General features: G+C 38.0%; 1 protein-coding gene and 2 pseudogenes across 5 annotated transcripts in view; 1 reads left to right on the forward strand and 2 right to left on the reverse strand.

Moving 5' to 3' along the window:
* Positions 1-27,125, forward strand: part of ANKRD17 (ankyrin repeat domain 17) — a 158,460-nt gene that overhangs the window by 95,466 nt on the left and 35,869 nt on the right. For 2 of the 5 annotated variants that reach the window (XM_075544211.1, XM_075544212.1), the window contains exons 13-24: positions 190-333; positions 543-645; positions 2,114-2,866; positions 6,962-7,110; positions 11,378-11,489; positions 11,621-11,766; positions 12,373-12,515; positions 12,987-13,200; positions 14,107-14,282; positions 15,145-15,307; positions 21,276-21,371; positions 25,041-25,157. In XM_075544211.1, the coding sequence (XP_075400326.1) occupies positions 190-333; positions 543-645; positions 2,114-2,866; positions 6,962-7,110; positions 11,378-11,489; positions 11,621-11,766; positions 12,373-12,515; positions 12,987-13,200; positions 14,107-14,282; positions 15,145-15,307; positions 21,276-21,371; positions 25,041-25,157 (2,316 nt within the window). The remainder of the gene's footprint in view (positions 1-189; positions 334-542; positions 646-2,113; positions 2,867-6,961; positions 7,111-11,377; positions 11,490-11,620; positions 11,767-12,372; positions 12,516-12,986; positions 13,201-14,106; positions 14,283-15,144; positions 15,308-21,275; positions 21,372-25,040; positions 25,158-27,125) is intronic. The other 3 variants (XM_075544210.1, XM_075544213.1, XM_075544214.1) reach the window with 3 other exon arrangements.
* LOC142444051 (U7 small nuclear RNA) lies at positions 9,587-9,638 on the reverse strand (annotated as a pseudogene).
* On the reverse strand, positions 22,431-23,345 carry LOC142443624 (non-selective voltage-gated ion channel VDAC1 pseudogene; annotated as a pseudogene).

Raw genomic sequence — 27,125 nt, forward strand, 5'->3', positions numbered from 1 at the left:
AGTGATCCCTATATATCCCATTTATAATAATAGCATCTTAAATGTAGTTTTGATTTTTTTTGGTTTGGTTAGAAGTATTTCATACAACTCATAATTTCAGTGTATCTAGTTGTTGTTTGCTTTATCTTCTTCAGGATTCCGTGAACTAATAATATCTTCCATTTTCTCCTGTTCCATAACCACTTTTAGGATGGTTCAACTATGTTGATAGAAGCAGCAAAAGGTGGCCACACGAGTGTAGTTTGCTATCTTTTGGACTACCCTAACAACTTACTTTCAGCCCCTCCACCGGATGTCACTCAGTTAACACCCCCATCCCATGATTTAAATAGGGTAAGATTTAAAGCTTATTTCTTCTTTACTCCCTGTTCATGCATAGTTATACCTTAAACTAGTGATCATTTTTTGTTGTAACTTCTGTCTTTTATAGAAATGGTTACTTGTTATGGTTGATGAACACATTTTAATATTCATAGGATAAAATATTTATAATTCTTCATTAAAGCTCATGAAATAGAATCAATTAGTGTTATTTGTCATAGGCTCCTCGTGTACCAGTTCAAGCACTGCCCATGGTTGTCCCACCTCAGGAGCCTGACAAACCGCCTGCCAACGTTGCTACTACACTTCCCATCAGGAATAAAGGTCAGTTGCACTTCTAAAGACTATGGTTTACAAGTGGTTCAGGTGAAACTGATAAGGTTGCCAAAACCTAGTCATTCTAAGTTAGTTTTTTCATAAAATATGAAATTTATTAAGTTGACATAACTAATTTTTGCAATAGTTTTTGCAAGAGAACATAGTTTAAAGTTGTATGTTTTTAATAGAGATTAGACAGTTAGATGCTCATCTATGATGCAATTCTGATTCTTCATGATTTCCACTAGTAACTACTAAGTTCTGCACATTTAAAAATGGTAGGGTGGGTATAATTGGGTTATATTTTTCTAAATTATTTTCTCACATGTCTATATTTTGTAAGGCATAATATTAATAACTTGGATCAGATATTAAAATATATTTTAGAATAACTGGTTTAATGCAGATTTTATATCTGGGATCTCTTAACCAATAATTCAAAGTTACTACAGTTATGCTTGTTTGTTCCTCTAGAATTTTGAGGTCCATATTTGATTTGTGAATTTTCTACCATGCATGTTATAAATTTTGTCCCCAAACTTTACAGTAACAGTTTGAATCAGGTTTTTCTTGTGTTTTTGTTTGTTTTTTCTTCTTTTTGAAAGTTTTATCTGAAGATCCATTACGGTTTTAATTTTTTTTTTTTTAGTTTTGGTCTATCTATATTCTTTTACAGACAAGAATACTAAGTATTTTCAGTAATCACTACTACCAGTCTAGAGCCTTGGTAACTTTTTCAGTTGGCATAGAAAACAACTGATTATTACACCTGTAGCCAGATCTGTTTATTTACCTGGCTGCTAGAAGATATAATGGATGGTGTAGTCCAGCATCTTTTCTTCCAATGAAACCAAATCCCAATTCTCTACAGTCTAGGTAGTTGTGTGAAGGTGTGAATTTACATCTTGCCTTTATGAGTCTTGAATATGATAGGCCCCAGCAAAGACCTATATTTAGTTGGATTTTAATTTCTTGGTACTTCTCAGAGGTGTGGGGGGTACTCTTAGTGTATATGTTTGTTAAAAAGGCACAGACTATTGAATGTGGAAAAACCTTGACTTATATGTCTAAATAATCCCTTCATCTTAATAATTTACATTATTTTTCTGTTCTTTTGAGTTTCTACACCTTTATGACCAGATGAAGTATCTACACATAGCACCAGATTTTGATTTTATTGTACCACTTAGATAATCACAAGCCTGCATTCCTCTATTGTCTAATTTTAGCCTTGTGATATTTTTAAAATCCTAAAACTTCTATCCATAGCTTACTCTATGCACATAAAATCCCCACATTTTATATTTATGATAAAGAAGGTGGATTTGCTTTTAATTCCTTAGCATAGTGCATTTCCGCCTTCTGTGGATTTGCTAACTTGGTGCATAACTGTTGGCACCAACCCTCCCAACAGTAACTCTGTAATGAGGATGCCATTCACGTGCACTTCTGAGGGGGTTTCTTTTTTACACAGCTGCTTCTAAACAAAAGTCCAGCAGCCATTTGCCAGCAAACAGCCAGGATGTACAGGGTTACATCACCAATCAGTCTCCAGAGAGCATTGTAGAAGAGGCTCAGGGAAAGTTGACAGAACTGGAGCAGAGGATCAAAGAAGCCATAGAGAAGAATGCGCAGCTGCAGTCCTTGGAACTGGCACACGCTGACCAACTCACCAAGGAGAAGATCGAGGAGCTGAACAAAACCAGGGAGGAGCAAATTCAGAAGAAACAAAAGATCTTGGAGGAACTGCAGAAAGTAGAAAGAGAATTACAACTGAAAACTCAACAGCAGCTAAAAAAGCAGTATCTAGAGGTTAAAGCTCAAAGAATCCAACTTCAGCAGCAGCAACAACAATCTTGCCACCACCTGGGACTACTAACTCCTGTTGGAGTTGGAGAGCAACTTTCCGAGGGAGACTATGCACGCTTACAGCAAGTGGAACCCATTTTACTTAAAGATGAATCCCAGCAGACTGCTGCTCAGATGGGTTTTGCACCAATCCAGCCTCTGGCGATGCCTCAAGCTTTGCCCCTGGCTGCAGGTCCCCTGCCTCCAGGGTCCATCGCAAATCTTACAGAACTGCAAGGAGTGATAGTTGGACAGCCAGTACTGGGCCAAGCACAGTTGGCAGGGCTGGGGCAAGGAATTCTGACAGAAACACAACAAGGGTTAATGGTAGCCAGCCCTGCTCAGACCCTCAATGACACGCTGGATGACATCATGGCAGGTGGGTTTATATTGTTATGAGCAGGTATCAAATATGATTTGCTTAAGGCGAATAAGAGTGTGCCACGATTTTTTGCCATTACCCAACTTGAGAACTGCTTTTGGACTCTTGATATATTGTATATCTTAGAAACAGTATTTTATTCTCAGAAGTTCCCAGGTGGACCCAGGTCAAATTGAACATATTAGTTTACTGAGAAAAAGAAATGACCGAAGCTTTCTGGCATAGCTGGGTAGGCTGGGTATCAGGTTTTTTAGAAGTGGAATTGGTTTTTGTTTTTTCCCTTTTATGGTGAAAATACTAAGACTGAATTTTGGCCTTTTAGCTTTTTTATTTACACCAGTATCCTAGGAAACTAATAGAAGTTGAAGTTCAAAACTGGTAGCATGCATCAGGAAACTTGTGAACAGAAATAACTTTATTTTAATGGTTCAGACTTCAGACCTGGTGAATATTGAAAAAAGAACCTAAACACCTTTACGACAGTAATACAGGAACAACCCAAGTGGGGTTTGAGTTACTGTACTATGACTGTTCATGTCTAGTCTCTTAAAGCAGTAAGGGAAGGCGCGATCCCCTGACAGTATTATAAAAGGTGTATTTTAAAATGTGTAGCCAGAGAAACTTCATTGAATTATGATTAGTTTCATCAAAAGAAGAACTATTTTGTAAGCGTGTTTTGGGACTTATCTTTTGTGAGTTCTGTAACAAAGTAGAAAGATTGGAGTTATGGGGCCATAAGTCCTTAGGACAGCCATAAAAAGAAGGACTGTTTGTTCTATTCAAAAACAAAAAGAAAGAAAACTTCAAGGGAGGAAAGAGAGAAAACAAATAAATACTACTATATTTTGACACTTAATTAAGTTCTAAAAAATTAATTTTCCTCCTAAGTCTATGCTTATGCAAGAAAACTGAATTCATAATAATTATAAGGCTACCTCGTCTTTGAGTTGTTTCCCATACAGTTTCTCTTTCCTTCATTATTTTTTCTATTAACTAAGTGGTAGATTTACTTTTTTTACTCTTTATAAATTTTAGTGCCATTGCATGTAATAATGAGAGCATAGGCAAAATTTAACTTTCGTCTTTTAAAAGAGTAAAACTAAATTCTATAGTATTTAGATATGTAGCTAACATTCAGAAACTAAGGAATCGGCTAAGGAGATCTTACAGATGGCCCCACAATCCCTCAGTTGTCTTTTAATATCAGCAAGAGTAAATGAATGCACACCAAGAGATACATGGAATGAATAGAAGGTATAGTGACTAAATTGGAATAATGGTAAATATGTGAAGATTCTATGGAGTTTTAAATTACTGCTAATTACTAATGGAGGTTATGGTAATTTTGAAATTCTATTGAAAAAGTCATGAAAACCGGAGAATAGTAGTTATAAACTCCAAATTTGAAATTAATCTAGATCAGTGGTTCTCAACCTTCCTAATGCCACAACCCTTTAATACAGTTCCTCATGTTGTGATCACCCCCAACCATAAAATTATTTTAGTTACGACTTCATAACTGTAATTTTGCTGCTGTTAAGAATCGGGCGACCCCTATAAAAGGATTGGTCGACCCCAAAAGGGGTCACGACCCATAGGTTGAGAACCACTGATGTAGGTTATAATGTTGCCCTTTTTATTAGGCAAATCAAAGCACTAAAGATTGCATAGTTTTTCAATTTAATGAATAGTAGACATCAATATTTGATATACTATCAAAGTTTACCTGATGTGTTTGAGCAAAGCTACCAACAATGATTGTGCAATTTTTGTACTGATTTTAAGAGGATTTAAAGCAGCTTTTCTATTGATACATAAGAACAAAAACAGTAAAATTCTACATATGTGTGTTCCAAGTGCTCACATTCAAGACAATTTAGAAAATTTCTTTATCATACTCATTTTTATCGGAAAGGAGGAAAAGGGCAAGAAGGAAGAACTGAGTAAAAGCATCCAGCTGCCTACTTGCAGCCCCTCCCTCTCACCGTGCATGTGCACATGCACGGCATCCAGACGCTTATTTCTGGGACTGTATTCTTAAGATGGTAATGGTAGTGCTTGCTCTTCAGTTCACTAGGAGCCACTTTCGTTTCCTTCTTTGGATTTCTTAAACTGTCACGCCTGTGAAACACATATACTTCCTTCCCTTCCTTCCATTGCACTTTATTTCTCGACCCCAATTGTTAGCCTGCTCTTTTATTGTTTGTTTGTACTGGCCAAAATCTTCTGCCTTCCCTGTTCCTTTTACTTATTAAAGCAAAATCAATTCACTGTTTAACTAGTCTTAGCACTTTGCTTTTCTTAAGGTCTCCAGTTCCCATTTTTTTATCTTGATCTTAAACCTTTCCTGAGCACCTTGTTCTCCTCCTCTAAATATCTAAACCTAAAATGACAGCCTCCCTGTAAATATGTTTCTCGAGAAATCGACATATTTTTCAGTTTTTCCCTATAGCTGTAGAGAATGTATGAGTGTCAGATAGTTATTTCTTAGATACCCCAAAGGAAAAGGGGGAGTTGTTTTTTGTGATCAAAATTTTAAAAGTCTCTAATATTAAAATACTGTAAAAGAAACTACCCCAATTGAAATGTAGAAAGTAACTTAGTCATGAAATAAACCGTGTTTTGGACCTCCTGTTTCAGCTGCTTTTTGCTGTTAGCATTTGCACGTGTGTAAATCCAATCAGGAGAATCTGGAGTCTACTTTTAAGGGCTATAGATGCTATGTGAATATCTTGATTATTAACATACAAAGCTATGGACTAACATTATCAAAGCCACTAAATTGTCATTTCAATATATAAGTATATTCCCTTTTCTAGTGGTTTGGATCCCTAATAGTTCAGTGTTTTTGTTTCTTCATTTTCCCTTTGACTTTTGATTGGACTTCAAATGTGCAGTTGTAGAATGTGCGTTGCTCTAATGGATACAGTGTGTGTGTGTGCGCCTGAATCAAGGATTTCATGTAAAAGCGGTTTCCTCATTTGGCATCATGTTTATAATTGTTATAACAAGATCAATTGCAGTTTTGTTTTTGGCAGGATTATAACCTTTTTTGCTGATAATGCTGGTTTCAGATCCAGTTGTGAATCATGATGGTTTTCTCTCTGATATAGTTTATAACTTTATTTGTAGCACACTTCCACACTATTGTGGATCATTTGAAGACAAGTACCCATACTTCCTTTACTAGTATAACATGTTTAAAGGAGAGGAAGTATTAGAATTGGCATTCACATTATCATTCTCAACTCTAGAAGTGAGTTGAGGAGGGAATGGTAGGGTCCCCTTAACTGAATCTATCGTACGCTCCACCTTTGGAAATCTTCCATTCAAACACTGACCCATTTAAGCCCCTTCTTAAGTTGCATATATTGCTGAAAACAGTAACGTGGCAAAATTTTACAAAGAAGGACCAACAGTAATCGATATTCTAAATATGATTGTGTGAAATACATTTAAATCCACACTGATTTTGAAATTTTGTCTGAGGTAATTAATGTGACTGCTGGATTGATTGCTGAGCATTTACCCACTATAGAATAATCTTTCGTGTGAGAAACTACATTTCTGTGACAGGATCGAATCTTTATATTTGGATAAGCTTTCATTCTCAGAGCTGTGATGCAGAATTTTTCTTCAAATCTACAGTTAATCATACAGGAGAAGGTGCCTTCAATAACATTAATAGTTAAAGTACATAAAGTAGGATATTGGCAAGTAAAAGTACATTTTTTCCATTTCTGAAATTAACTGCTATACCTTTCATGCTTTTCCTAATTAGAACATAACTTTGCATATTTAATTTTAGTATATGAATATCTGTTTTCTATTTTGCAGTAAGGTTCTTTTGACTACAGGTTATTAAGGGATTTTTTTTGAGCCCCAAAGAGATTATTATTTAGAAGATGCACTACACTCAATATTTTGGATTGCTGTCCAAGATCAGAAATAAATAGGAAGTTGAATGATTAGTTCTATGGTAATCTCCTTGTAGAGATTCTGTATTAAAATTCTGTAAATATTTTCTAATAAATTCTTAATGTGACCTAACCATGTTTCACCCTTATTAAGTGCAGTTATTTTATTCAACAGCAGTCAGTGGAAGAACATCTGCAATGCCAAACACTCCTACCCACAGTTCCGCGGCTTCCATTTCCCAGCCTCAGACTCCAGCTCCCAGTCCTATCATCTCTCCTTCAGCCATGCTCCCTATCTACCCCGCCATTGATATTGATGCACAGGTAAGCCCCATACTCCGGAGAGATGGTTCTTATTTGGACTGATACCATCAGAAAAGTAATGCTGACCTTCAGTGACTTAAAGCATCTAAAATGACCTTTTCTTCAGGCAGTTATGATAGTTATAAATAAAAATCCACATTAAAAGGAAATAAAATACCAAGTTCACATTATTGCTGACAAGTACACCACAGAGATCTTGTTTCCAGGGGTCATCATAAACTTTTTTTAAAAGCTTTTTTAATTTCGGAGATATAGAAAATAATTTACTTGAGGTTATTTTTTAATAATCTTACATCAGAAGATATGCTTTAAATACATAATGGATGGCGTACTTCTGTAAAAGGAGCATTTTTATTCTATATCATATCCATTTAATTGCATATGTATTTTCTTTGGAAATTCTTATCTTGTTGATCAAAGTATATGGCTCCATGCTCTGTATCTGTAGAATTTAGTTGCCAAAGCCCTCCAAGGGAATGAAAGGCAATTTTTATCTCCAGATTATCTGAATATGAGAACTTTTACATTTTGGAAAGCTTATGAGTTATTACTGTAATTTAATTTAAAAAAAATTTTTTTTACTGTAATTAAATTTAAAAATAAATATATTAACTGAAATCTTAGAACAAGAGTAAAATTTAAGTGGATAGTTTACTTTCTGAAACAATTGCCTTAAGAGGCCTAACGTAGAACAGGCATACAATACAATCTTAATTTATTTTTTAAATTAACCAAGGGACAGTACATTATAATGCTGTTTCTTTTGTAAATGATCAGGTCCTAATAAACAAAAGTCTTTGAAAAAAACGAGGGTGTGTGTGTGTGTGTGTGTGTGTGTGTGTGTGTGTGTGCGCGCGCGCGCGTGTTGTATGGACCATTTAGGGGATGTTCTCTTAACCTATGAAATAAACTCTTATTGTTTCTTGTGGAAAAGGAATTGATTTCTGTCTTTAAATATGTTATTTTATAGATGCTAACATATTCTTTGGAGCATTTATATATATGGAACCTATAGTTGAACCTAAGTTTGTCCCACACAGTTGTTGTCAGTGAGCTCCAGGTGAATGGGAACTGTATTTCCTCATTCAGCCTCCAGTTGAGTAACTAGTAGAGTCTCTGAGGAGTGCAGATAGTTATGCCTTTGGCTGCTAACTGCCAACTGGTTTGAATCTATCCAGAAGTACCTAAGAAGAAAAGCCTTGGCAATTTACTTCTGAACAATAAACCACTGAAAACCTTACAGAACATCGTTCTACCCTGACACCCACCAGGTGGCCTGTGTTTCAGAATTGACTGATGGAGGTTGGTACTGATCCTACTAGAATACCTGGCAGAGTGCATCAAATTTAAAGGTGCTTCATAAATGTTTATTGAATTGATGTTCTATAATGTAAAGAGAAACAAAACCCTATATAATAATTTAGCAGTCCTCTAAGATGTCCCTTGCTCATCTTTTGCAAAAAGTTTTTTTTTTTCCTTCATTTTTTCACTTAAAGTTGGCACAGCTTTCCCGAATAATTCTCTTTAGTAAAGATCATTTTATTGGGGCCCTTATAACAATCCCTACATCAGTTGTATCTTGCACATTTGTGCATATGGCATCATTGTTTTCTAAACATTTGCTTTCTATTTGAGCCGGTAGTATCAGCTCCTCTCTCCCCCACCCTTGTCACCTTCATGACCTTCTTATGATAAGAAACTGCATCACAGACTTTTTGCTGATACAGAAATACACGAGTACAGAAACAACCTAAGGCAGATGTATCTAACATTCTGCTGTATCCCTAAAGGGATACTGGGGTGTGTGGGGAGAGCAGGGTTTTTGTAATCAAGGAAATCCTTGTTTGCTTTTTAAGTCCATCTTACTAGTTATTAGTTGGGTGATCCTTGGAAAGTTAATTCTGAACTTCTGTCTTCTTTTTTCTGAATCAGGCAATGATCGCTTTATAAATCTGAAAAGAAGTTCAAATACTATGGAAGCCATCAGAGCGGTCACTCATTTAAGTGTTCATGTCCTTCTCCATTGTTGTAGTTGGTGCATCTCTTCCTTGTGGGCATCCCTGATACCTGCAGTCAGTGGCTCTGCTCTCTAGCAGCCTCTTCTGCAGAGCAGCTTTTGCCGTCTCCCTTCATCACCAACTAGTAGGCTTTTTCTTATTTCTTCACTCTCATTGATTCTGCTTTTTGTCTTGTTACACATTTTTTAATAATGGAGATTAGTTGGGTTAGTATTACTGGCATTCAGATACCATTCCTCTTTATATTTATCACATAATGCAATAATAATTATTAGTATATAGTATCATAGTATATATGTACAGGAAACAAATACAGCAAGCACAAAAACTTTTATAGATGTAGTATAGTAACGGTCTCTGGACCTATTATTCATAGCTGTTGTCATTCGGCGGTAATTGTCATTCATTTCTTTTGCAGAGCATCATGTGTAGGTGGAATATAGAATCTTTTTTTTTAAAGGGGTTTTCCAGAAAACCTGCTAGACAAATTCTAAAAGAGCTGTAACACTGGAATATAGAATCTTAAATAAGACATGTTCCTTGTCTTGTATTACGTTATAGTGTTCTACAGGTGACACACACCCAAACCTAGCACAAAGCAGATTGCCATTGTAGTGGTGAGTCATGTGAATGGGAGGGCAGAAAGGGAGGTTTCAAACAATTTTAAATATTGCCTTCCTTTTATCATTAAAGGTAATTTTATATATTCTAAAAGTTAAAAAAATTCAGAGACAGAGTACATTTTAAGATAATGTATTAGTTAATATATCCATGAAATTGTTTCAACATGCAGTCAATACATAAAAATTACTCATGAGATATGCTTTGAGTACTAGAAGTGTTCAAAATCTAGTGTGGCTATTACTTTTACAGTCAGGGTGAGCCAGTCATCATCTTGTTTTGCCCAGGGCAGACTTCACTTTTACACCAAAAGTTCTACATCTCTGGATGAAGAGATAGCCTAGTCCCAAGCAAATCTGGGATACTTTGTCACCCTAATGAGCATATTTCAATTGGGACTTCCTTAGAAATTGTAGGTCTGGATTTGGATGTATTAAGTGTACAATTGGGAAAATAGATTCACGTAACAAATAGTCTTCCAATAACTGAATTGACATAGTGAAATTTAAATATGATTAATCATTCAATTCCTAAGTTGGAATAGCCAAGTTTCAAGTCTTCTCTATGGACACAAGTGTAGAAGACTGAAAGGATTCAGGTTAAATTAGTTTACTGTGTTACAGCTTAATCTGCTCTTACCACTGTTAGATCTAGTATCAGTCATTATGAAAAGTCAGAAGTAAGTTGTATATTTACTGTGTTGCTAGTTGTCTAGCCTACTGTAGTATCTTAATTATGATTTAAATAAACTCTGTCTTTCAAAATTCATTGTTGGATATTCGGAGTATTTTCTCTAGAAGGCAGCAGTTGTATTCCTTGGGAAATAATTTCGTTTAAGCCCAGCTCTTTTGCATGGCTAGACAGTTCAACATCTATTTTGGCCTTGCTATTGAGGCTTCTGTGTAATGTCTGGAGTGGGAGAATGTTTTTCCATCTGACTAATGGGTCTAGAATTATTCCTGCTTCTTAGTGAGCTGTGGGTGCTGTTCAGCCTGGGTTTTTGCTTGCCCTCAATTTTTTTTAGAACACATCTTACTCAGCTGCATACTTGAAACCTTCTCCAGAGTACTTTCTCTGGGCATCTCCTCTCCATAGACAATCTTGACCTCTTGAAACTTATCTTCTCAACTTAGTGACTGCAAGCCCGTTTGCTGCAACCTGGAAATGCTCCAGGAATTCAGTTTGACCGATCATTTCTATTCTTAGGAATTGCTTTCACTGTCTATTCGAACACCATCATTTCAAATGGTTTGGCCATTTTTTAGTTGTTTGCAGCAGAATGGTAAATTTGGTCTATGTAGCTATATTATAGCTGGAAGTTGAAAGTGAACCCATGTTATTTCTCCTAATTATGCTGTCAAGCACAACATATGGTTGAAGAAGTAGCATTTCCCCCTGTAATTATTTTTTAAATTACCCATGGAGCTTATTTGTAGTCTATATGTATATGTTTAAATAAATCATTATAGGTTGGCCACTAAGCTTTAAAAAAAAATCTGTTAGCCAACTTATGATTTAAGTGTTTGATCTATCAAAGAGTATTTAAGAATTTGGTCTAGGTGCAGATAATATAGTTTATATTAATATTTTAAATTTCCTAACAAGCTAATCAAAATCCTCTCTTGCAGACCGAGAGTAACCATGACACAGCACTAACCCTTGCCTGTGCTGGTGGCCATGAGGAACTGGTTCAAACACTGCTAGAGCGAGGAGCTAGTATTGAGCACCGAGACAAGAAAGGTAGACCTCAGTGTTAACCTTTGTCCAAAGATACTCCTATTGTGCGGACTACTACTTTTTTAAGCCCTCTTCTGATACTTAGTATTCTTCCTTTTCTCAGCATGTAGTGAAAGATAATTATTTCTCTTCAGGTTTTACTCCACTCATTTTGGCTGCTACAGCCGGTCATGTTGGTGTTGTGGAAATATTGCTGGACAATGGCGCAGACATTGAAGCCCAGTCAGAAAGAACCAAGGACACACCACTGTCCTTGGCTTGTTCTGGTGGAAGACAGGAGGTAACAATTTCTCCTTGTATAATCATCTTCATCATGTTGTTTAACAGTTATACTTTTTGACTTCAAAATGATTCTATTTTTCAAAGTAAGGGATTTATTACATTTAGATTTATGAATCCAAACATATTCAAGCTACTCATTCAATAAAAATTTTTTAAAAACTTTTCTGTATATTTAAAACTTTATATTCAAATACTGATGAAAAAACTTGTTAAATAAACATTTAGTTGTTGATTGCGTTTATAAACATATAGGTATAAATGAAAAAAATTTGTCCCATAATCTGTTTAAACACTATGTGGTAATATAATATGTAAATAATAATTTCCAAATTTGATCAAGACAATATGTGAAGTCCTGAACATGGACTCCCATGGACACACTATTCCCATTTTCAACACATGAATAAATGAGTTTTACTTAACAAGTTATATCTTCATTGACTTCTAGACTCCTTTTAGGAGAGACTAGTTTTGCACAGAGAAGAAAATAGCTTGTCCCTTCTGTTACACAGTATACCAGGAATAAAAAGAAAAGAGAGTACACACCCCAAATAGTCTCGCTGTAGGAAGAAGCAAACGCATGGATTTCATTTTTTCTTTGCAGGTCGTGGAGCTGCTCTTAGCTCGAGGAGCAAATAAAGAGCACAGGAATGTTTCTGATTACACACCTCTGAGCCTGGCTGCTTCCGGTGGCTATGTGAACATCATCAAAATATTACTGAATGCAGGAGCTGAGATTAACTCTAGGCAAGCGGAATCATTTAATTAGTATATGAGTTGACGATATTTGTACAGACCCTCTTTTGATGCTTTATTTAGAAAATGTCTTTGAAAAAGTTAGAATCCAAATTGTTGTGTGTTTTTAAAGCTTAGTATTTAAATATTTAAAACCACATAGGATTTGAAAAGTGGATTTTTCTTATGGTAGTGATAGGGAAATATAATCTTGTTCACAAGTGTTTGTCAAAGGCAAGCAAATGTGTATGTTAGGGTACAAAGTCCAGCCTACATTGTGTGAAAAGTTTTAGGCAATAAAAGATTTCTTATGGACTGTTGTTAATATCTCAGAGAATTAGGCTGAGAAAAAGATAGTTATTTTAAATGATCAAGTAAAATAAAAATCTTAAATAGAATATTATGTTACCTTTTTTTCCCTGGTTCATTTAAAATATGTATGTATTTTTGTTTTGTTTGTTTTCTCCATACCTATACTCTTAGAACTGGTAGCAAATTGGGCATTTCTCCACTGATGCTAGCAGCTATGAATGGGCACACAGCTGCTGTTAAGCTCCTGTTAGACATGGGCTCTGACATAAATGCTCAAATAGAAACCAATCGGAACACTGCCCTTACCTTAGCCTGCTTCCAGGGAAGAACTGAAGTGGTTAGTCTGCTGCTTGATAGAAAAGCAAACGTTGAACACAGAGCTAAGGTAAGAAAAAGTCAGAGATTTATACAAGGATTTAATTACTTTGATATTTAAGGTATATAGTACGGTAACTATAATTAAAGTACTTTCTAGTAGCATTTATCTCCTACATATACTTGTAATTTTAATAAAATAATTTAGTATTTGATTAAAGCATTTACTGTAGAAAATATTTCAGTAAATTTTTTTCCTTACAGGCAGTACTGACACTAGAACCCATTCTTTTGCCCAGCCAAACCTGCTGTTTTGGCCAACCAAGCCGCCGACCCTATTGTCTAAATTTATCCCGACTTGTGGTGACCTATAGGACAGTAGAACTGCCCCATAGAGTTTCCAAAGCTGGGGTTGCTACGGAAGCGGCCCGTTTCATCTTTCTTCTATGAAGACGGGCTGAAACTGTCAACTTTCACGTTCCCAGTGTTTAGAGAGTGAGCCGCCAGTTCTGTCTTTACCCCTGACCAATTCTTATTGATTGAAATCAACTTGTTAGCAACAGGTCTATGACACAAGGGTTATCGAGGGGGGGAGGAACTGTTAGGAAAGTGAAGGGAAGAGAACACTTACTGAGTGTCGGTTTATATGCCATGTGCTTGAATTTTATAAAATTTTATTCATAGCAGTACCATTGAAAATAGGTAGAATTTGCTAACCTACACTATAACTAAGCAAACCTTAACCCTATAGTGCCTGAATTTTTAATTTCAGGCAAAAAATTGTTTTTATTCTTTCATAGTTATCAATATTTATATGTAGAGAGATATACATTTAATGAAATGTTATGAGACTATCATGCTTGGCATTATAGGGTTAATCAACCAGGTAGTTAATTAAGGATTGCTTCCTCAGGTTGTTGATGTTATAACTCTTTCTAGTCTATTATGTATTCTTTTTATTTCCCAATAAACTTAGACTGGCCTCACACCACTAATGGAAGCTGCCTCTGGTGGATATGCAGAGGTGGGCCGAGTTCTTCTGGATAAAGGTGCTGATGTTAATGCCCCTCCGGTGCCCTCCTCAAGAGACACAGCTTTAACCATAGCAGCAGATAAAGGGCATTATAAATTCTGTGAGCTGCTGATTGGCAGGTATTTCGCTACCCTTCATCTATGAACACAATATTGTTACCAAAGATTACCAATTTCTCTGAGCAGTTGTATTTCTATAAACTACAGGTATGCTCTTTGAAACATTATTTTGCTATTTTCTACCTGTACAGTACTATATAACATTGTCTGATCTATGTTTAATGTAAATAAAAAACAGTTCTTGTCTTGCTCTGTTATATGTATATATACATTTAATTTACTATAATAAGAGATCTATCCATTGTTCTCACACTCAATTGTAAACATTAGGCAATGATTTATGTCTTGGTTTTTTCTTTTTCTTAGTATCGGTATCGGTATTTTTTGGTATAGGTATCGATATCGTTGGGTATAGGTATCGGTATCTTTGGGTATAGGTATCAATATCGTTGAGTATAGGTATTGGACAAGGTCTAGGAGTTTCTGCTTTCCTTCTCTTAAGACATTGTCTACTTGTCTTTGGAAAATGCTCCTTTGCTTTTATTGGTTTTACTAAACATTCTTATCGATCCTTGGATTCTGTTAACTTAAGCAGTAGCTGCTCTTAATTGCTGTTCACAATGAGACTTAATATTTAACTTGTGGGCCTCACAAGTTAATTGATGCATTTCTAGGGTGCAGTTTATTTTACATATTGATTGAGGTTACTTTTATTAAATAAAATCGCACATTTTCAGAGTCTTTGAAACTCAAATGATATAAAAAGGGTCATTATTCAAATAATTCTGAAGGAGAAAAATTTAGTTTGGTCCTTGAATAATGCAAGTTTTCATTTGTATCGTATATTTTGAGAAACGAATAGTGATTTTACCTTTGTTGTTCCATTTAAGTCAGTGCTGGTCTTTTTTCAACTCATTTTCAGGGGAGCTCACATTGATGTGCGGAACAAGAAGGGGAACACTCCACTGTGGCTGGCTGCAAATGGCGGACACTTAGATGTGGTTCAGTTACTGGTACAAGCAGGTGCCGATGTTGATGCAGCAGATAACCGCAAGATCACTCCTCTAATGGCAGCATTCAGAAAGGTAGCAGGTTTCATTGCCCCTTGATGTTTAACACTAGCCCCAGGAAGTGCATACTTTAGTGATAACTGCAGTTTCATTTTAAAACTTAACAGCTGTCAAGAAAGCAATAATAAAATGTATAAAATTTTAAACTGGTGACAGCATTGAACACCACTGAACATTGACATAGAGTAAAGCCAGACTCAGGGCAGAGCAGAACTCTGCCATTGGGTAGCCAGGGCCGTGGATCTCTGTGGAAGCCACCACCTCATCTTTGTGCTGTGCAGCAGCAGTTGGTGGACCGCAAATATTGGCCACTGGCTTGCCAAGCTAGTGCTTACATGATGTGCCACCAAGAGTCCTCACAACATTGGAAAGTAGTCAAAAATCCCAGATAAATATATATTTTTTAATTAATCATTTTATTGGTCATTGATTAAATGATTAATCAAATCAATCATTTTATTTAATGAATCATTTTACAGCTCTTAGAACAATCCATACGTCAATAGTATCAAACACATTTGTGCGTATGTTGCCGTCATTTTATTTCTATTTGAGCCCTTGGTATCAGCTCCTCTTTTTACCTTCTCTCCTTACTCTGCCAGCCTCATAAACTCTTGAAGTATAAATTATGATTTTTCTTTTTTTTTAAATCGTATTATTAGGGGCTCATACAACTCTTATCACAATCCATACATACATCAATTGTATAAAGCACATGTGCACATTCATTGCCCTCATCAGTCTCAAAACATTTGCTCTCCACTTTAGCCCCTGGCCTCAGTTTCTCATTTTTCCCCTCCCTCCCCATTAGCCCCTCCCTCATGAACCCTTGATAATTTATAAATTATTATTTTGTCATATCTTGCCCTGTCCGACGTCTCCCTTCACCCACATTATTGGTGTCCGTCCCTCAGTGAGGAGGTGACATGTAGATCCTTGTAATCGGTCCCCCTCTCCAACCCAACCTCCCTCTACATTCCCAGTATTGCCACTCACACCACTGGTCCTGAAAGGATCATTCGACCTGGATTCCCTGTGTTTCTGGTTCCTATCGGTACCATTTTCCATCCTCTGGTCTAGCCTGACTTGGTAGAATTGGGATCAGGATAGTGGGGGAGGAGGAAGCATATAGGAACTAGAGGAAAGTTGTATTTTTCATCATTGCACCCTGTCTGGCTCATCTCCTCCCCGAGACCCCTCTGCAAGGGGATCTCCAGTGGCCTACACATGGGCTTTGGGTCTCCACTCCATACTCCCTCCTCATTCACTATGGTAAGATTTTTTGTTCTGATTTTGCCTGGTACCTTGTCCCTTCGGCACCTTGTGATCACACAGGCTGGTATGCTTCTTCCATGTGGGCTTTGTTGCCTCTGCGCTAGATGACTATGGTTTACCTTCAAGCCTTTAAGACCCCAGATGCTATATCTTTTGATAGCCGGGCACCATCAGCTTTCTTTGCCACATTTGCTTATGCACCCATTTGTGTTCAGCGATTGTGTCATGGAGGTGAGCACACAATGATATGATTTTTTTATTCTTTGATGTATGGTAACCGATCCCTTAGGCACCTTGTAATCACACAGGCTGGTGTGCTTCTTCCTTGTGGGCTTTGTTGCTTCTGAGCTAGATGGCCGCTTGTTTACCTTCAAGCCTTTAAGACCCCGGGCACTATCTTTTTTCATAGCTGGGCACCATCAGCTTTCTTCACCAAATTTGCTTACTCAGCCACTTTGTCTTCAGCAGTTGTGTCTGGAAGGTGAGCATCATAGAATGCCAATTTATGGTTAGTATCCCCACTCATAACCACTTCGCCACCAGGGCTCCAGAATGCCAATTTAATAGAAGAAAGTATTCTTGCATTGAGGGAGTACTTGAGTGGGGGCCCAATGTCCTTCTGCTACCTTAATACTAAACCTATAAATATGTGCACAAAGAGCTATTTCCCTATCCTCATATATAAATATATTTGCATATGTATGTGTCTTTATTTAGACCTCTATAAATGCCCTTTGCCTCCTAGCTCTTTCCTCAATTTCCTTTGACTTTCCTCCTGTCCCACTATCATCTCAACCCCTACCAGGGTTTCAGCAATTTCTCTTGGTTACATTACCCTTGATCATGCCCTACCAGGCCTCCCACACCCTCCTCACCACTGATTTGGATAACTTGTTCCCTTGTCCCTAGGTTTATTAACACCATTACCTTTCTCCCCCACCTCCCCCTCTCCCATGCCCCCTGGAACTGGCTGCCCTTTTGTTTCTGCTCCAGATTGTTCATGCAGCCTATCTTATTTAGACAGACCTGTGGAGATAATAACATGCACAAAAACAAAACAGAGCAAAACCCAGCAACAATATACAACAAAACAGCAACCATAACAAACCAATGACAAAGAACAAAACAAAAAACAAGATAGAAAAGCCTGTAGTTAGTTCAAGGACTATTTGTTGGCCTTTAGGAATGTTTTCTAGTCCAGTCTGTTGGGGCACCATGCCCTGGCCCCAAAGTCCTCCTTCAGCATTCCCTGGGGATCTCGCCATTTTATTCCCTTGTTGTTAATTATTATGATTTTCATATCTAACACTGACCACTCACCCACGTTTCTGTAATTCATCCCCCTGTAGGAGGTAGAAGGGGGAGAAAGGTATATGTCAATCACTGCAGTCGAGTCCCAATATATCTTTAATGTTACACTTACTGGGCATTAAAAAAGTTTTATAAATAGTCTTTTCAAAGTCTAGTTGTATTAGTAACCTTTCAAAGAATGTAGATAGAGTTAAGGCTAGTGATAGGGAAGACCTGGTTGATCCTTAGCCAGTGCCTAGAACCTTGCTGATTGCTGTGATTCTGGATTTTCCGTTGGATCGTACCGATTTAGACTACGAGGAAAGGCCTGGTGGTGTACTTCATAAACCCTACAGCGCATCAAGTGGTGCCACTTGGACCCATTTGGTGTTCTGGTCTGCTTGCATGGCAGTTAATTGGACAATAGCAGCAGTTGGAGAAAATAACTTGTATATAAATAAAGGTTTTTTTCAAGCATAAATTAAATAAATTTCTTTGAAATTGTTTTATTGAGAAAAAGAATGAAAACTATTTTGGATTATTCAGAGTTAGTATACTGCAATTAGAAGTAAAAAATATGAACCTAATGAAAATAAGAATTTCCTTGTTTTTCTTTCTCCGTTACATAGTTGTACAGACAATGCCTAAGTTATTTTATATAATAATTTGGTGAATTTTCTAAATAAAATTATTTTAATTGGCAAGACCAGATTATATTCAGAGATCATAATTTGAGTGTGTCATTCTAATAGATGTTTTTGGATGTTGTTTTAAGGTGACATTGAGTCAGTGCCGACCCATTGTTACCCTACCACACACAACAGCTTGAAACACACTGCCTGGTTCAGCATCATCCTCACAACTCCTGTGCTTGAGCCTATTGTTACAGCCACCATGTCAGTCCATCTTCTTGAGGGCTGTCCTCTTTTTCCCTGCCCCTCTAATTTACCAAACACGATGAATCTTCTCTAACTTATCTCTCCTGATAACATGTCCAACGTAATTCGTTCAGATGAAGTCTCGCCATTTTTGCCTCTCGGGGCACACTTCTTAGACAGATCGGTGTGTCCTTTCAGCAGTCCATGATACTTTCAAGATTCTTTGCTAACACCACAATTCAAATGCATCTATTCTTCTTCAGTTTGCTTTATCCAGTGCCCCACTTTGACAGGTACTATGGTTTGGGTCAGGCACACTTTAGTTAGACCTTAAAGTGACCTCCTTGCTTTCAACACTACAAACAGACCTTGTGCAGGAGATTGACTCAGTGCAGTACTTTTTTAGGTATCTCTCTCTGTCTCTCTCTCTCTCTCTCTCTCTCTCTCTCTCTCGATCGCTGTTTCCATGAGCAATTGATTATAGATCCAAGAAAGATAAAATCCTCGACAACTTCAACTTTTTCTCACTTATTGGTCCAGTTGGGAAGATGTTGGTCTTCCTATTTGAATTGTAATTCATACTGAAGGGTGCAATACCTTTATGTTCCATATGGTTTTATTGTATTGAAACTTTTTATTTTGTGAATTACAAGAAATAGTCTTTATTTTCTCTTACTTTGGGTTTCGTTAGGCTGCCAATTGACTGTGATTTTTTTTTTCCCCTACCAATCAAACGTATTTCTCACAGGCTTTTTCACACAAGGTAGTACATTATTAGATCAGTTTTTCTTCTTTTTTCATTCTTTTACTATGTATTCAATGCATGAATGTGTTCCTGACCCCCAATATCTGAAATCACTTGGAATATAATTCTAATTTGATTTTCAAGCTCCTGTTATGAGTTCCTAATGTGAACAGTCTTCTTACTGTTTATTTTCTTCCGTGGTCCTTTGTTCCTAGCTCCTGGAGTGCTGGCACTTTCTCAAAATGTAGTTTAGGATTTAGCTTATGTCTCCCTTGCTACACAAGCTCTTTTCAATTTACTTTTAGTTTACATGGAAATCACTATTTTATCTTTATTAATTGACTAAGAAACATATCTGTCATAGTCTTGGTATTTACTCTTAAAATTTTTGTATTACTAAGTCCCATATGCAGCTGCAATGGCTGTGTGTACAAGGGTTCCCTCTCTTCCACGTGTTTAATAGGGAAGACACGATCCAAGATGCAGCCTCAAAGCCAGATAATATTTGGGTTAGAAACCTATAATTCGATAAATTTTGGGAGAAATCATCAAAAGAATAATGCAAACAGTAAGCTGCTGGTTAAAATATGTTATACCTGTTAGTTGCCAACACATTGATCTGATGTGGCAGTAGAGCTGTCTCAGAAGGTTTCCTAGCTTGTAACCAGCAAACAAGCCCCCCGGGTGGAGACACATGCTGGTAAAGGGACAGTGAATGAGCATCGCTTGGTTCTCTTTTAGGTTGGGCCACTGAGTGAAACCCTGCTTAATGGCGTCTTAACACACAAGTCTTTTACAGAAGCAGATAGTCGGTCCTTCTTGAGAACCTGCCTCTGGAGAGGTTCAAAACTAACCACGTGCATGTTCGTGGCCATGCACTTAGCAGTTGCACCACCACGGCTCCCAATACAAGGCAGTTGCAGTTTAAAATGGTGTTCAGGTCTTCCTCAACCTAAGTATTTGAGTTATTAGAAACCACACCATCGCCTTCTGATTATCGCTTCTGTACATTTAAAATTACATATCTTATTGTTAGTATGTGCTGAATACAGTGTTAAAGTAGACCTGTAACTTGATATGTAATGCTTTCCACTTCAGAAGCGAAATTAAGGTCAGATTCATACATAAAAACATCATGAACAACAGTGATAATGGACACTGAAAAAGAAAATACATATTCTAACCAATTTGCTTGACAAGGAAGACCTGAAGGCAAACGAGGAAAAGCTTAAAACATTTAATAGCCGTTTATCCATACGGATTGACTATGTCAAAGAACTATAGGAGAAAGCATATTGGAGACAAATGGGAAGCCTCTTGAGTAAATCTTTAAAGGTACTGAAATTTAAGCCAGTAGTTCATTGTACTACAATGAAAATGAAATACACCTCATGCTTTAGGAGAGTACGTATAATCTCTTTCATTCTATATAGTACAGTCCTAGGTACTCACTATTTTTCTGAAAGAACACTTGCAATAAGAATCTTTAATGACTTAGCGTGGAATAAGTTGTTTTTCTTCTTCTTTAGACATTTCTTTAGTTTTCCTGAATAATGATTTTGGTTTATTGTTTTGTTCAAAGTGAATTAAAATTTTAGGTTATTGGTATCAGTTCTGTTATTTTTCGTGGGTAGGTGTGTGTGTAGATTTAATTTTTCGAACACAGGCCTCTTGTGTTTGCAGTATGCAATTAGTCTTTTTGACCCAATTAATAGGACTCTTACTTAGGACTGACTATGGGTTTAACAATCAGTTATATTTTGTTTCCCACCTGACATTGATACCTGTTTTTCAGGGTCATGTGAAGGTGGTACGCTATTTAGTCAAAGAAGTCAATCAATTTCCATCAGATTCTGAATGTATGAGATATATTGCAACCATCACTGATAAGGTAAGATACTGTTTGAATCCATCCAACTGTGTTAGCTTTGGGTTTCATTTAGTTTAAAATATGTATTTATAGTCCATATTAAGAAGAATTAAATTGAGGTTGAGGAAGAAAGGGTGGTTGGTATACAGTAATTTTTATTTATGTAAAGGGGCTTCAAGAAAAGAAGTACCTTAAAATGTTTGTTGTTTTTAGTTCCATATTTTTTTGAGGTTTCAATATTTCGTTCAAGTTTTATTTTAAGTGATGTTAATTACAGCATTTGATGGGGGAGGATCTAATTCCACACAAAATGGAAGACTCTAAAATGTACCCATGACACGGCTAAAAAACAAATTGAGTGGTGAAGACACCACCAGCCCGATTGAGATTCTGGGTGCTGTCACCGTGTGGTTCCGGTTACTGACACGGCCGGCCGGGGGGCTGTTGGTGTTGGGAGCTAGTCCACACTCCGGGGCAAGGACACAAAACCACACTTGAGAGGGGTTAAAAGTCCTGGGTTATTGGCTTCATCACACACCTTCTTCACCCCAAAATGGCACACGCGCACACACAAATCAGCTACCACAGCAGCAGAGGACTTTTGGTGTAAAGAGGTGATGGACCAGAGTGGAAACAGGTCATGAAGATGGGTCTTCAAAAGCCCCTTTCGGCTGGGTGTGCCCACACCATCAAGCAGTGAGCGCTCAGGTTAGGAAAGCAAGGTTCGATTCTCAAGAAGTCACAATTTCATTCCTGACTCACTGTGAAGTTACAAAGTGCCTACACATGAGCAGCTTCCACTTGCAGTCATTTCTAGATCAAAAAGAAACCTGGAATCTCTAGAAGGGGTCACCAAGTCCACCATCCCGCCCCCCAAAGTCTACAGCTGAAAGACCTTTGGAGCTGGGTCTCTTCTGTGCCTCAGAGAGGGGAACACGTTAAAGCGGAATCAGCTGTCACCTGGAGGTCTAACATGGTATTGAGCACTGCTTGCATCCCAAACATACAACAGTAACAGGTACACTAGAATTCTGAAGGTAGCTATGCTGCAAAATAGTTTAAAGTTTGATGATTGTACAGTATTCATTTAAGCTTGGAATTCCAGTCCTAGACCAAGCTTGTGGCCACCGGCGTTGACGTTCTTGCCGTCCAGCAGAGCAGACGGTGTCAGTTTGATGCCTGGCTTTAGGGTCTGAGTGTAGCCTAAGCTGATCAGGCTGGAGTTGTTCACCTTGGCCGAGAAGCAGGCGTCAGGGTCGAGCTGGTACTTGGCTGCTATTCCAAAGCGGGTGTTGCTATTCCAGCTGTCCAGGCGAGATTGACCGCAGTCTCCAACTTCTTGTTCACCTTCTGGAAAATGGAGCCGCCAAACTGTCCCGTCATTCACATTGGTGTGAAGCTGGAATTCATCCGTCTTATAGCCAACCGCAAAGTTGCTCTGGGTCACCTGGGACTTGGCTGTCTCAAAGTTCATCTGGTAGCCGGCCAGCCAGCCCTTGTAGTCCAGCACCAGAGCCCCACGGATGGCAGGCCCGGAGATGTCGAAATCCACGTCGCAGCCCAGGTTGACATGCTCCCTCTTGTACGCCGTCTTGATTTTGGCGTTCTTGTTCCCAGTGTTCGTGTAGAAGGACGAGTCAAAGGTCAGCTTCAGTCCACGGGTCAGCTGGTCTTCCACGGTGATCTCAGTGCCAAGGGTGTTGTCCGTGTTCCACTTCTCTGTGAACGTCAGCCCATACTCGGCGCACCGGTACTTGGTTTCCAGACTGCCCGTGACTTTGTTGGTCTCGGTGTTAGCTGAGCCGGAGTAAATTGCAGTCCATTCTTGGATTTTGTTTTCAAATCCAGTTTTATGAGGCCAAACCCATAGCCCTTGGTGAAGACATCCCGAGCAGGTTTGCCAAGGTCAATGTACGTGGGAGGGACAGCCATCCTCTGCTTGGAGGCGGTAGCAGCGGGCTTGGCGGTGGCCACGGCGTGGGCTGCGCCGCAGAGGAACCGCTAGTTCCATATTTTTGATGAACTTTTTGAAGCCCCTTTACCATGTATTTGGCCTTGATGTATGTATGCCATTGAAGAGGTTTTTGAAGACATTTAAAAAATCTCCAATAGAATTACTTTATCTTACAGATTTGTGCTTGTTAACTTTTGTTAACTTTTATGTGAGCACTAAATGTGAAAAAAAATAGTTTTGTTATATATTTGTGCTGTCATTTATGAATTTTACTCTAGACAAGTAATCTGTTCTGAGAGAATAATAAGATTCATGAATTCTCATTAGTGTTGTTCCTGAGCATGAATGAACATGGTCAGTTAAAGTTATTGGCAAGAAAACATTTTTTAAAAAGTGCTTAATATTTTATAATAGTTGGGTAGCACAGCTTAAAAGAGCGCTCAGACTGGTCGTATTTTGATTCATAATTTATACTAATAATTGAATGCCACATCTCTTCAAGTTGTTTGACCAGAATGAAAGGCATGTCTCTGAAAATGCAAAGCTAGTTCTTAATACAAAAATAGAACTACTTACAGTGTCCTCTGAACAGTTAATACACAGTAGTCATTAGCTTTGTGTCTAGAATTGAACACAAGTCATGAAGTTCTTGTCTCTAAATTACTCTGGACACCACTCTTTAGTGTGCAGTGGGTGTCAGGGCAGAAGGGTGAGGGAGGGCTTCTTACCAATAGTGGCTTTTGGAAGTTTTAAGTAATTCTGCCTGCCACCTGTGGGCATGCACCAAACATATAGGTAAAAAATTAAAAAACCGTCAGCAAACCCTTCTCGGGCGTGAGCGGTGGGGTGGGCTGGCGACTTCTGTCTTTAACACTAGGTTTACAGGATGTTTCATTTGCATGCATTTCCATTTACTCACCAAAACGGCTTACGTTTGCCCGCTACCATTAATGCTGACTCTTATCCATCTCGTGAGATAAATACACATCCCAATTCATTTTGTAAACATAGCATGTGAAAGCACGCAATGTAGCACAGGTGGTCCTGCCCGCACAAGCGACCCTTACTAAGCTGTTGGCCCCAGTATCTCACTACTGAATAATACGTGTGAAAAATGTTACATAAATGCATAGAACACATATCTCGGCTAATTGTACATGACTATATTGTTTTTAAATAGCTTTTTAAAAGAAAATGGGTGGTTTTGTTCACATGTGAATTTGACATGTGTCCATAGTGAAAGGTATATAAGAAAGGACTATAAATCTGGTATTAATGAAGAACTACCCATTACTCTCCTGAAAGATATTTATATCTATGATTCCTGTACACACGTTTCTTGTTCCTGCAGTTGTGGCAAATAGCTTAAATATATGAGAACAGTTCTTTTCACAATTTCAGATCCTTTTTGTTGTTACTATTGTGGATCCTTGATCATGTCGTAAATTCCTATGGTTGCTTATGGTTAAAATTTTTCTATTTTTTAATTATGGTAAGTAATTTCCATATTCAATGTGCCAGCCAATATTACTTTTCAGGCTAGCAGGAACTCTTTCTTTGAGCTTTGTTTTTAGTGTTCTATATAAATGATTTCCTCCTGTACCCCTTCTTTTACCTTTTCTTCCCTGCTACTGATCCATCATTGCTTATATGTTAGTAAAGGTCTGCATGGGTGTGGAAATCACCCAGTGTAAATTGTGTTTTGAAGCTGGAAACACCTTAATTTCTCATTTTAGGAGATGCTGAAGAAGTGCCATCTCTGCATGGAATCCATCGTACAAGCCAAAGACAGACAGGCTGCTGAAGCAAACAAAAACGCCAGCATTTTGTTAGAGGAGCTAGACTTGGAAAAGGTAATGATAATCTTTACATCGGAAAACAGCCCACTTTCCCTTCAAGTTTTTGTCTTCCCTTGATATGTAATCTATTAGGGGCTTTCTTTTTGTTGTTTAATTTTGTATTGTTCTTTTTAAAAAATTCATTTTATTGAGGGCACGTACAACTCATCACAATCCATATGTCCATCCATTGTGTCAAGCACATTTGTACACTTTTTGCCACACCATTCTCAAAACATTTGCTTTCTACTTGAGCCCTTGGTATTAGCTCATTACCCCCCCCCCCCTTTGTTTGTTTTAAAGTATAAGACTACTTTAGAAGTCCTTAAGAGCATTTCCTTTGTGGTTAAAATTTTGTTTTAGGAAGATACTGATATATGGAAGGCAGAAAACATCTCATTCTACATTTTAATTTTTATATTACTCGACCCTGAATCCCCATCTAAATGCTTAGTTATTTGTTCCGGGGCCTTGTTATTTCTTGCTGACAGATTTGTCAGAAGTGCCTAATGTACTCACTAGCATGGCATTAACCAGCTAGTGAAACGCAACCTCGTCATGGGATCGTTACTTTAAATGGGTAACTTTCATACTTTTCTCTTTCAGGATGACTGCAGCATCACTCCCAAGTCCCGTAGGGAGTAGACTCCTCCATCCTATACTTTGAACATAGGCCCCTCCTTGCTTCTAGCTGACTCGCCCAGTAACTAGATGAACTATAACTACAAACCATACAAGGAAAAGAATTGGCTAGCATTGAAAGAATACAAATTAAGAAGCGAAATTCTTCACTTTAATATTCTGATTAAATTATACTTACTCATTTATTGACTATCCGATTCACATTTATGAAACTAGTAAACAATATACTTCTCGATTATTAACTATAAGATGTGTAGCAGAATTGAATGCCAAAGTCCCTGACTGAGAAGCCCCAAGTGCACATAGACAGGAAACTTGTGTTTCATAATATTTCAATTCCTGGGAGTGGAGAGGGCGTGTTGTTTCGCATGGGGCGGTGGTACTGGAGTGGGCCCAGTGAGAGCATGGGACACTGTCCCCGGCTCCCTAGTGCCCCCCAGGGACTGAAGCCAGGAGCGCAGTCGCTGATGCCAGAAGGTGGTCTATGCTTGTCTGTGAGGAGGAAGTGGGAAACGCCCCTTCCCCTGATTATGAAATGTTAAAGAATGTGTTGCAAGAGGAGATTTTGGTTACTACTACTTGCCCATTTTCATTTCCCTATGAAACTATCATCGCCCTCATTCTACAGATGAAGGAAACCTGAGAGGGGACACTGCTCACATAAACAAGGCTAAGATGTAGGCCCAAAGCCCTGTTTCCTCCTGCCCACACACACATTAACTATCTCATCTTTATTTCATAATGCTTCCCTTATCTTGTTAAAATAAATGTAGAAAAGCGTGATTCTATAGCTAAGACATAGACATTATTTAATAGTAAGTTCTTAAGATGCTTATAAAAGGAAAGAGATCTGGTGGCTCTGTTGGGTACATGTTAGACTGCTAGTTAACTGCAAGGTTGGAAGTTCAAGCCCACTAGCTGCTCCGTCTGAGAAAGATGAGGCTCTCTGCTCCCCTGAATGTTTAGTCTTTGAACTCAGAACCTATATATAGTTACTCTGATTAGGAATTGGCTGAATGAAGGGGGTGTGGTATTTCTGAATTACGGTGCTTATGAATGACGTTAAATTTATTTGGGGTTTTACTGTGAATTAAAAACGGAGTGGGTACCCTCGTGACATGGTGGTTAAATACTTCATTTCTAACCAGAGGCCTGGGGCTTGAGCCCCCCAGCAGCTCCCTGGGAGACAAGACCTAGTGATGAGATCCTTTAAAGATTACAGCTAGGCCATGCTACGCTGCCCTATAGAGTAGCTGTGGGTAGGCATGTGCTTGGTGTCAAACAACAGCGTGGATTACAAGAATAGGCTGTACCTTTTAGGGGATACCCTTTCCTTAGCTC

The sequence above is a fragment of the Tenrec ecaudatus genome, chromosome 3 (genome assembly GCF_050624435.1).
Source record: "Tenrec ecaudatus isolate mTenEca1 chromosome 3, mTenEca1.hap1, whole genome shotgun sequence".
Taxonomy (NCBI): Eukaryota; Metazoa; Chordata; class Mammalia; order Afrosoricida; family Tenrecidae; genus Tenrec; species Tenrec ecaudatus.